Source organism: Tripterygium wilfordii, chromosome 6 (genome assembly GCF_013401445.1).
Source record: "Tripterygium wilfordii isolate XIE 37 chromosome 6, ASM1340144v1, whole genome shotgun sequence".
Classification (NCBI taxonomy): Eukaryota; Viridiplantae; Streptophyta; class Magnoliopsida; order Celastrales; family Celastraceae; genus Tripterygium; species Tripterygium wilfordii.
In genome coordinates, this window is record NC_052237.1 from 12,698,283 (window position 1) to 12,710,531 (window position 12,249).

At 38.0% G+C, this 12,249-nt stretch overlaps 1 protein-coding gene and 1 pseudogene across 7 annotated transcripts; both read right to left on the minus strand.

Annotated features, from left to right (window-relative positions):
• Positions 1-800: 800 nt before the first annotated feature.
• LOC120001117 lies at positions 801-7,232 on the minus strand. Of its 7 annotated transcripts, none has more exons than XM_038849377.1 (12): positions 6,925-7,232; positions 6,758-6,816; positions 6,553-6,656; positions 6,398-6,467; positions 4,228-4,347; positions 3,670-3,972; positions 3,036-3,421; positions 2,691-2,790; positions 2,474-2,527; positions 2,293-2,391; positions 1,419-1,547; positions 801-1,305 (listed from the first exon to the last, which is right to left on the minus strand). In XM_038849377.1, the coding sequence occupies exons 3-12, from the start codon at positions 6,624-6,626 to the stop codon at positions 988-990; spliced, it is 1,653 nt and encodes a 550-aa protein (XP_038705305.1). In that variant the 5' UTR covers positions 6,627-6,656; positions 6,758-6,816; positions 6,925-7,232; the 3' UTR covers positions 801-987. The 7 variants fall into 7 exon arrangements, with proteins under 7 accessions (XP_038705305.1, XP_038705307.1, XP_038705303.1 ...); XM_038849379.1 differs by having other exon boundaries at positions 6,738-6,816; XM_038849375.1 differs by having other exon boundaries at positions 6,758-6,838.
• A 2,784-nt stretch (positions 7,233-10,016) lies between these two features.
• On the minus strand, positions 10,017-11,953 carry LOC120001118 (annotated as a pseudogene).
• Between the last annotated feature and the right edge of the window lie 296 nt (positions 11,954-12,249).

The window sequence follows — 12,249 nt, forward strand, 5'->3', positions numbered from 1 at the left end:
ACCCAACCCATGTGCACGGCTATGCCACAAGGGCAAGGAGGAAAACAATAAACACACACTGGAGGAGACCATATTACAAGAGATCCTCCACCATGACCAGATTAATATTAGTCTGATAATTGACCATCTCAACTGAATTTAATACTATCTGCAAGTAAAGAAAAATATGAAATGCAGCAGAAACAATCAGTGCTTTAGGATGGAATTGGGCTCCTATTTGGTGGCCTGGGCAATCATATTGCTCATTGAACTGGCCTGTTCTTTGGCCATCTCCAATTCTCCACTAAAGAAAGAATCCTGCATTGCAAACCCAAGCTTATTATCAGTCAATCAAAAGTCAAAACTAACCTGTTGAGAAAACGAGAAAACATAGGCATGTGTGAAAGAAAAACTACCTGTGCAGTCATGGCCCGGATTACTGATCTTTTGCTCGACTCCTGAAGTTCACCGGCAATCACAAGCTCATCCAATACATAATATGCCTACTCATACACATTTGTTTCTTGCATCTTATTGAGCAAAACTCGAATGAAAGAAGGGAAATTGGGATGCCAGCTTAATATACATGTCATGGAATATTCAATGCAAGTGCAAGAGAAAAATACCTTATGAAAATTGAAAGTCAAATCCATCTAACATAACCTGATAAGCAAGTTCAAGGGACAAATTGGAATTTAGAACACAATCTGTCTCACCATTGTTGCACAGAACACAAAATCTAAATTGGTATCAGTTCCACCCACGAGAGAGCGCGCAACATTTTTTTCATGACGTCCTAATATTAATCCGTCTTACCATTGTTTCAAATCAAAACATTGCAGTATATATGCTTATCTTATTGTACCGCTGACATTGCATAAACAAATCAAAAGTCAAACCTTTTTATCACAAATTGTTCTATACAGATTACATTTGCTCCTTATTTGATGACACACCAACACATACTGACATGACAGTAAATATATATAACCTATCCATATATATGAATCAGATAAAGAGTGTCCCTTTGGCTAGATCTCCATGAATAATGTATCGAAAGGATGAATCATGCGGCAACCAATTAGCATGCTTTTCTAGCCTTCCCTTGATGCGCTTTGTGATAGCTTCTCGCTGGATGTTTGAGAGACACCCTGTTATTATCTCCAACAGTCTAGGCATGTCCAGGGACATGTCTTTTGCAAAGTAGTAAAGAATTCTTGGTAGGAGAATCTTTTTTTCTTTGTGGATGTACAAGTTTGTTTCAATATACTCTTCCTTGGCAAGCTTGAGATCATGAAAGATGTTCTTTGCTCTGTAAACTCGGACCTGAATTCAGTAACAAATTCTACTCCACTTCAGACAATAACAAATATAAGTCTACTGTACGTATTTGATAAATTGGACTATAAGATCTAGAAAATTAGATGAAGCTTTTATACCGCTGGGTCAGAGTACGCTCCCGAACAAAGTGCAAAATGAACAAGTGGCTCTGGGTACTCTAAAGCGTACTCATGTTCTATGCTACCAGTCTTCAACTTCCTTGCTGGGGAAAACAGTGTGCGCAGCCACTGCAATCATATTGTGCATAAACGATGTTAGAAATCTAATTGCCTCGTTTCATGTGGAATACGTGTGCAAATGTTTTCAACTAGTTCATTATTCCCTACTTTTGGCATTTTATAGAGCAATGTTACACATCCAAAAACAAATGGCTTGAAATAATTTTAAATCAACCTTGTAGAAGAACATAAAAGGTATTTTTCAATGGCTAGATGCAGGCATGTAGAAGAGTTGGGTTAATGGGTTGGTCTAGTTGACACCAGCAAAATAGAATGTCCACCCCAAATGAATAAGTGCGGCAATGCCTATTCCAACATACCGAATAGAGAAAGAGCAAATTCAAAAGAAGCTCTTAACGGTACCCAAAAAAAAAACTATGCTTCTCTATACTGCTTGCTGGCTATCAGACGCTCCCCCTCAATCTAAGGCAAGACAATCATTCTTTTATAATCTCGAGCTTTCCGAACTTTGGGGGGATTTACAAGAACCAAATAAACATCAAAATAACAATGAAATCTGGCCCATTGTTGCATTGTTAGAATGACACTTATTTAAAAGAGGGCCTTCTTTTCTTTTGAACTCTAGTCTTTTCACAGATTCTCAGATTAACTGAATGGAGAAAGGGTAAAGTGCAGCACTGGCACAAGTTTCAAGCCAATAACAAAATATTGTAGACCGTATATATGCACAGCATCCTTGTATATCCAAAAGAGATCAAGCATGATATGCAGAGTTTGCAAGGATATGGCATACCGGTGCTGAGTAGTGTGATCGAATGCCTAAGATGGAGCTCTGTATCAAGTAGGCATTTACGCAATGCCCACCCACATTGTAAGCAGCCTGAAAAATGAGCTTCGAAAAAACCAGAACTTTAGTTAAATTAACATAAAATCATGATGACAGCATCAGTAACAGCATTGAATACATCTTTCACCTTCAAGACAGAGCTACTTTTTACACGACTGCAAGTTCCATATGCTAAATATGCCTGCCACGGAGATTTGATAGGCAAAACAGAGTTATAATTTTAAGGGATTAAAATTGCTTTTTCGACCTTTTCTTTTCTCCTATCAAAACTTAAGGAGAAGTCAAATGCAGATATACAGGATATTATGCTAAGTTAAAAGAAGTTCAAACTTCTAACAGCTTACATGCATCACCAAGGCATTGTGAATGTTGATCCAGAATGTTAGCTTCTCTTCCCGCTTCATCTTCCTAGGATCAACCTTCTCGAGTCCATGAACCAATGACCTACAGAGTTTTATGAGAAACATGAATGAAGCAACAGTAAGTCTAATATTTTCATCTGTCTTATTAGGAATGCAAAAGTAGAACCACACAGCTCACTCTAACCAAAACATAGCCCTTTATCACCTTGAAATTACTTGACAGGATATGAATGGTACAAACGAAAATCTTGCAACCACCATATATGTTTGGTAGTACAAGTAAACATGCTAACATTACCACATGAAAGTCAGGTGTATGTGTATCACCTGAAATGTTGCAGCATCGTGGCAGCAAAATTGAAACTATCTTCATCTAAAGAAATCTTCGGAATTTCTATCATTGTACTATAAGGTCCACTTTTCAACCCCTCAAGTTGATGCACTGTGGCATCTTCAATGTAATTTGGACTCCTATTGACAGAAGGATTCTGGGAAGAAAATATACTTGAGGAGGACAAGGAAGAAGTAGGAGAGGCCAACATGGCTGCGTGGCTCTGGGAGGGGTTGGCAAGCTTGCAGTATATAGATGATATACACCTAACAATGTCTTCAGAAAGTCTGTCAGGAGAATAAATGTTGCCACCTGCGCAAGAGGTACCAAGGAGATTCGCGAGGCTGTGATGACCAGAATCAGCATTCTTCTGGTCCTGCAGCTTATATTAGAGCATTGCAAAATTTTCAAAATATGGATATATATATATATATATATGCTAGCAGGATATCTAAGAATCAAAGCAACCATTTGAATAAATATAAGTACTCAACAAATGCGTTGTAGCTTAGTGGCATCTCCAGTGAACGGAGAGCATATCGGCTCTCCACTTGTGTGTATGAGCATACTATTAAACAAAATAAAAAACAACAAAGCAACATATTTGTGCATGAAAAAGGTTGTCGTTACCTTTGTACACTCCTCTTGCACAATGTCAGCAGACTTTTGATTATTTGATTTGACCCAAATAATTTCAGGGGAAGTTTGATCAACAAAACCCCCTCCCCTAAGAGGTTCTAATGTGCAATGAGATGGTATTTTGGCAACTTGTAATATTGATCTTTTCTTGTATCCAATATGGCCTGCGGGTGCATCTGATAAAGCTGGAAGACACTCCTCAAAAGTCGTCCGGTAAAGCGAAAGAAGATAACGCTCCAGATGCAAAATTTCAACCTCAAGTGCAGCAATCTCCTTCCTTAGCTCTCCAGAAGACTGCAATGTTGACACCAAAATCAAGTTTTGATTGAACATAAAAGAACAAAAGAGAAATGAATTATGTAGTGTGCTAGATATGTCTTAGAAATAAATTATAGAAAATTATTGGCTCCTTTTTTCTTTCTGCAAATTATAATCGGCTAGTTTCTGCGGTGACATGAAATCTTATTATAGAACTCTCTGCAATAGAAATAAGGTAGCAACAGCCTTTACATGGACAAATGACACTGATAGAACTGTCTATTACAATACCTTTGAAGTTGGAGTGCCTTCAAAAGGGAAGGATATGACATGATTACAACACAGTGTCTTCTCAGAGTCCCAGCAAAATAAAGAAGATTGGTCAGGAGTGGTCCTCTCAAATTTCACAGTCTGTCAAAAAGTAGAAAGAAAAATTATGTTTGCATAACCATTAAAATAATATAAAAAAATTCACCTTGTTACAAGGAGTTCAAAAACTCAATCAAAGATATAAGATGCAACAACAAATACAACTAGTCATTCGCATTTGGCATGAATGCTTTTTGGATTTAAGTGGCCACAGAACTTCGATTAAAACAACCATAAGGAGTGAATCCTAATGAAATGGGATGCGGCTATGACATGTTACATATAAATTAATCAGAAGCAGCTTATTTCCTTCAGCTTATTTCCATCAAAACAGTTTTACCCTTAACCACTTTTAAGGCTCTGTGTAACCCTTGTTGACCCAGGATATCTCGAACTTGAACTTGCCATAGACCAAAATATATCTTTCCATCAAACTTCTCAATATCGAATCGAGCATTCAAACCTTCGCAGACTTAGATGACATCTCCGATTGTAAACTCTATCCTCGCTCCAATACCACCGTTAATAAACACCAGTGGACTTTCTTGCCCAAACTTAACTATCTTACAATGATATTGTCTGCTTTCTTAAGTCTAAGCCCAACCCATCACAGGGTTAACAAGACCTTTCGGGGCTCCCAACTTTAAAGCAAGTCTAAGCAATTCTGCAGTAACTTCACTTGCTCCAAAGTGACATATAAAATAGTAATAGAATGGATCCCAAATAGCTTTTGACAGCAGACGATTTGTACCATCGAGATAATACCAAACGATTTCCCACTACCAGACGATTTGGTATTGAGATGGGGTACCAATGTCTGATCCCAAGGAATGTAGCGTTTTAGGTTGCTGTCGCATTTGCGATTCTTACTAAGTCAATGAAACTCACGGGCTTGTAACATGTCTATTATATCTTTATTTTAGCCATGTGAGACTTTTCTCAACATATCTCCCGTCACTTGTGGGCCCATATCAAGCCTACCAAGTAAAACTAGGAGTCATAGTGGTATAACCAACATTCAAGTTAAACAACCTCACTCCGATACCACTATTAAGAAACACTAATGGACTTACTTGTCCAAACTTAACTATCATTGTAAGATATTGTAAGCTTTCCCAATTCCGAGTCCGAGTCCGAGTCCAAGCCCAACCAGTTACAGGGCTTTCCAAAACCTTCCAGGGCTCGCGGTTTTAAAACGCATCTTATTAAGAGCACTCACATAAGAGTCTCTTAACAAATTTTCTATTTTACGAAGTCAAATACCATTTTTTGACAACTTATAGAATTTCTATTCAACAACAGTATCAGAATCTCTATGTAGAGAAAATGAGGAAATCGACAATGGTGATCGAGAATCACAACCACCACCACGCATCGACACCGTCATCGCCATAACAAGCTCTGCTGGAGAGGCTCAAGGATTATGGCCAGGAAGATGCTTTTGCCCTCTGGGACTAGATCTCCCTACAGGAACGCGACCTCCTTGTCAAGGAAATCGAAGTCATTTATCCTCCTCAGCCTTCATGATCCAATTTATCTTTGATTGATCAGAGATTCAAGCTCAAATGGAGAGAGAAGAGGGGCGAGACACAAATGGAGAGGGGGAGAGAGGAGAAAGGAATAATATTTTTAGTTCAGACTTATACAAGGATTATCTACAAGTAGAGAATCAGTATTGCAATTCTCTATCATATAAATCTCCAACAGATTCTGATGCAACCCATATTTTGCCCAAATCTGAAGTTTCCATTATCCAAAATAGCTACTTACATCAATTTAGAGAAATTGATGCAATTGCTCTAAGTCAAGCAAAACATGAGCTTATATTTCGTCCATCATATCTTTATTTTAGCAATATGAGACTTCCCAACACGCCCAAGCTCACAAAAACCAACACTGTTAATCTCCCATAAGCAGGGAAAAAAAATTTACGATGTAGTAACGCAGTAATCATGAACATGATTGCTAATTGCAGGTTCCAATCTTACTGAATAAATGTTAAAGGGCATCACCTTTGGTCTTTTCAATGAACAGGTTTTGACCATATGAGAAGGGAATTGCCTCATGTATACAAAACAGTGGGTTTACTTACAGAATCTGAATGGACAGACAACGCTGGTGACGTATTTAGTGTGCTTGGGAGCATCCCATTGTCTGTAGCTCTGCAATTAAACCGAAATAAAATCTCAAAATTCAGAATTTCCGGCATATGGAAGCAAATGCAAAGTAGCAAAACCTTTTGCTCACCTAGGAGAACCCAGGTATGGGATTGAAGGAGAAAGACATGACTCGGAGGAAGACCGGCAATTCCCACCCAGCATGTTCGGATTCTTTCCACGTTAAGAAAATTGCTGAGAATGTGAATGAGAGGCGAGAGTATAAGCGGCAGGAGAAGAAAGCATAAGTGCGAAGTTAGTGGAAAGAGTATTAACTCAGTAAATTTGTCAAACACCTTCAAAACACTCGATCTTAATCAAGGGCGACCGCCATTTTCAGAAGCAAAGCTTCGGCCTTTCACATATATCATCACAATCTAAGAGGATGCAGACGAAGAAGAAAATAAACTTGACAGAAAAAATAAGATTCAAAAGAACCAAGTCAATAAGCTGACATTCGTACAGGGACAGTCAAAGGTGGGTATCAGCTGAACAATGAAGCAAACAGCACCAAAAGCTTTCCAAATCCAATCAACAAATCCTCTTATTAGGGAAAAAGAACTTTACATTGGTTGATAGTACTTTTAATAGTAATTAAATCACAGAGATAGAGATAGAGATAGAGATGAGCCGCAACAAGACAAGAGAGGTGGGTGTGAAGTGTGAAGAAGAGTAATAAATTTCGTTTGAAAGAGAAGGGAAAAATAAAATGAGAGGAAACCCATCAAGGATGACAGAACCGGGGGCATCAATAACCGCAATTATGAGTCATCGTGGCAAATGACCCATGAGAGAGACAACCCATCACAAAAACATATAAACAAATAGTAACATTAACATTATAGCAATAAAAAAGCAGAAAATACTCATAATTACATTAGGTGGAGGAAAGTAAACGGTTATGATTACGACCTTGCAAAAAAAAAAGAAAAAAGAGCAGGTTCTTTTGGTTCTAACAAACCACAAACCACTAATTAAAGTAAACTCGCTGCCTACATTACATCATATATATATATATATATACGGTACACGTACACCATACAACACAATCACTGTCTATTGTCTGTCTTACGGGCTCTCTGTCACTTGATCATTATCTTCCAAAGCATTGTTATTATCGGAAATCACTACCTTATAAATACTGCCTTTAACAGATTACCACAGAGAGTACGCTATAAATAAGGCGGGGACCTGTGGCTGTGGCTGTGGGGTATATGATGGAACATGCAATAAACCCTTATTTACTACCACTTCGTACGTGATCTCACAATACACCAATTATACTGAGATCCTATTTTCACCACTGCTTACAAACTAGTGTAGTGTTGTGTATTGTGTATATATAAATAATAAATGGCAGGGCACAGTGAGAGGCCCCTAGTCCAGAGTTTCTCGTTTGCAAAACAAGCTAAATGAGTGAATATGACCCAAAATCGGTTACTCGGCCCGTCCACTAGATTGTGGTGGCCCAGGAGCATGTAATTTACTCGCTCCTACCACACACAAAAAAAAAAAAAAAAAAAAAGGGGGCTTGATTCATTTATGTGATGGGCCTCTTTTTCTCATAGAATCGGGCTGAGGTTTAGGTTGGTTAGGTATTAGACAAGGTAGACGATCGGTGTCAATTGTCAATCAAATGTTTGTGGCCCAACCTCAGTTTTTTTTTTGTTTTTTTTTTTTTAAAAGACTAATTGTTGACGCGTAGTACTGTAGGAGCGAATTAGGAACTCCCTTCCAACTCATTCCAGCAATGAATATTTCTAACAATCATGTTCGTTTATCATTTGAATGCAGCTTATTTTAGGAAATACACGAATTATTTCACCATAAAATGACCATAAGTTCCCACGTTGTTGCATGTATTAATGAAGTGAGCAATGTGTTACTTTGGATTGTATTTCTGTCGAATTGCTGGAACTCTGGAGGTTGATATCCTAGTAACATACGTATTTCGTTGATATGATGAATGTATGGCTTTGCATATATCTACAAGGAAGCAACATACACATATTGAGCGTGAATTACATCCACAATCATATTGAGCGCGGATTACATGCATCCACAATAATTGTCTTGATGGCTCCAAAAATTTGAGAGACTTTATTTTGTATTTCTCCACTCAAGGGTTATAGCAAGCATGTAGAAAGCTGTCTATTTCCTCCTCTTCTTATTATTGCTTGAAAGTCTATGTATCAATTTATCCACTTTAGGATCTCAAGGTTTTCAATTCTGGTGCCTGTTATTATATAAGTATTAGTATATATGCATATTTATATCAAAATAAGGATTATATGAGGAGTGAAAGCACTGAATCATGCAATTAATGCATGATGGAAAACCATTTCACATATCATGCTAGTATTGTAGCGGTCAAAATTTGTATGGGCTCACTACTCTTCAAACATGGGCCCACGCCCAATATTTTTATGTTTCTCAGGTCCATTACACATCCAAGCCTATATTCATACACCAGGCCCACGAGTACTAGTCTTCTACGTCACTTCTGACATTAGTATGGAATATCACGTCAAACATTACATCTCTCTTGATGTATATACACTTTTAATTTATCCCCAGAATAAAGAAAGGATCTAGCATAATAAAAAAAAAAAGTACAGTTTTCAGTTTCGTAAGCAACGGAACGTGGCACACTCTGTAGAAATAAACAAAAAAAATAGGCAGGCCCGGACTGACCAGAGGAAACAGACAAGACACTGCCACGGCCTCCTCCCTATCTTTATCATTCATTGATTTAAGGTCTTCAGCCGATTTTTATCTTCATATTACGTCACCTTGTACTAGGTGGGGTGGGACCCATGTCATTTGAGATCCACTTGTTCATATCTTATCTGTCATATAAAAGGTGTACAGAGTAAACAGGAGCAGGGAAAAAAAAACAATTTAAGAGGATAGAGAGGCGTGGCACCATCTGGAGAAGGACGTCCCTGTCTTCGTAGAATTTTCTTGTCTACCAAAGCTTTTCCATGATTTCAAGTTTTCAAATCATAACTCACATTCAATTAAATAGTTTCACTCACTCGGGATTCAAGGGTACACCGGTGGTTTGGCTACCCCCAACACATCGATATCAAATGCCAAGGGAGGTTGGGGTGGAGATTTTGGGATTTGGGTTCTCAATTGTCCTTACGTGGCCATATAAAACTTATATATATTCATTCTCTTATGGGGTGTAAAATGGCACAAAAAAATACTCTCTCAATTATTATAGGCCAGATGAAACAACAAAACATCTCAAGATTCACAAAAACAAAACAGATGAGATGATATTCTACCTAGCTAATAAAAATGCTTTCATTGACTGGGTAAACCACAATAACAGAATAATAATGGAATAGCTATGGAAATTACAATGTACATATGAACCAAGGATGTTCTCTACGTATGCTATCATGATTCGACGCCATTATTGCTATATTTCCCAACCTCCTAAAACTCCACATATATATATATATGTCAAGCATTTGTACATGGATGTATACAATATAATAATTAACATATCCTAAAACTTCCAAGACTTTTAAGCAAAAATACAAATAAAAAAAAATGCACAATTTACAAATATTAAAACTCACCATCTTTTCTAGAGCATGTACAAAGGAAACCGGCAAAGACGATGACATTCCATCATTTCCCTTTCCTCTCACCTATCACATTTCAAACTTTTTTCTTCCTCCCTGGATTTTTTTTCTCTCCTCTTTATAACATTTTCATCATATATAAAACTATTTCTGTATGACATTTCAAGCCATCCCCTAGTCTATATCTTATCTTCTCCTCTTTTTTTTTTTTTTTTTTTCGATAACATCATATCTACTATTCTACTCAAGGAAAAAAATTAAAAAGGGGCACGATGGGGTATACCCTTCCTTCTCCTGGAATTCCGACGATTGAAAATGGGAGGAGTCGATGGAGAAATGTTGGTGGCCTCATCTCCGGAACTGGAGTACCTTTCTCCACCATCAGATGAAAGTGTGAGTCCATCCATCAAGCGGTTGAACATATGCGTTCTCTTAATCTTCTTTGGTGTTGATGACTCATCAGATTCAAACCCTACATGGAATGCATCCCTACCCTGCTTCCCTCTTAGTGTAAAACTCAGCTCAGGGTCTCCACGCTTCATGCCTCCAAGCTTATTTATTAAGAAATGCAGAAAAAAGGGCACTTCAGAGTTGATACACATAAATGGACTTACAAATTTACGACCAGGAAACAAAACAGGGCACAACAGAGTATGTAGAACAAAATGTAGGGAAATGGAAATCAACAACGTAACAATAGATTACCAAAGACATGTATATGCAAGGTCTTAACTTGTTCTAAATCAATGGCCAAAAAAGTGAAAAACTGTCATTTCTGCGTGTATATATATATATAATGGTGGTGTTATTGTTTAGGTGTTGTTCGCTTAAACAAGAAAGAAAACACGAAGCGAAAAACCAAATCCTCGTTAAGAGAACTATTACTGTCAAGAGCAGATAATAATAACCGATAAACCATGGATCACCAAAGAGTCATGTAAATGCAAATTTGTTAACTTGCTATAAAAAAAAAACATGAAGACCTTCAACAAATGGTGGCAGAAAAACCCAAAGAAAAGGCGGTGTGAAAAGCTAACTATGAGTATACCTTGCAACCAAGAGAGCAGAATCTAAAGGAATCAAGGAGGCTTCTGCAACAAATCTCGCAAGTATTGGTGACTCCTTTTCCAGGCCTTGGTTGGGGGCGCTCATTCAGAAACACAATCTTTGCACTATTGATAGTGTATGTCTGCACGCAAGATATGTCGATAAACTTCTGTATCTCATTCACCCTCACCACGTCGTGGTATGAGGATCGCCTTATCTGCGATTAAGACCGCGATCATTTCAGGAAAAAAAGATATACTTATCTAATCCCTGGAGAGTTCAATCGTTTAGGAAATATTTTTAAAGGGGATTGGAGAGAAGTAGAACCTGAACAATTCGATGATCCTTATGGTGAATGAGACAGTAAGAGCAGAGAGCATTCCCCATACAATCCAAACAGAAGAGGTTGCATTCACTTTTATTGGCTGAAATAGCTTCCTCTTAGCATGGGTATCAGCCATGACGGATTCGTATCGTTGTTCCTCATCTCGTAAATTGGACTCGCCTGCAATCACAATCATATGTCCTTGCCAAACCCAATAGTATTATTGTGCTGCTGATGATTGTCAATAGTCAGGCCGTCCAGCTCTGGTTAGAAAGAAACCCTGTAAAGATTCGATTTGGAAGCACCCACACATTACGGACACAGAATACAGATTATGCATTCGGTAAGGAGTGAAATTCATAGATATTTTCAAACAAACCCACCTGTAGTTGTAGAGACCAGAGAGAGAGAGGATGAAGCCGCCGCCTCACAGAGAGACAGAGAGAAGAGGAAGAGTCAAATGACTACCGCGCTGATTGAGTGATAATAGAGAAATATGATTTGTCTCACAAGGAAATACCAGAAGGGGCAAAGCCAAACATGGAAACTGATTTATATGGCGGTTCGAATAAAACACACTTAAATAAATAATAATAAAATTACAAAGCGAAAGGAAGGGAAACGTGTCAACATTTTATTACCCCCGATATTATCTACGGCCTTGAATGAGGACAGGAGGACAGCTATGATCAGATTCTCCTTTTTCTTAATTATTACCCGTCACTCTGGTCACACATTTTGCCCTGATTTGGTGTCTCAAGACCAACGTTTGATTACAGAGTGGGGCCTACTTTGGACGAATGATCACATAACATGA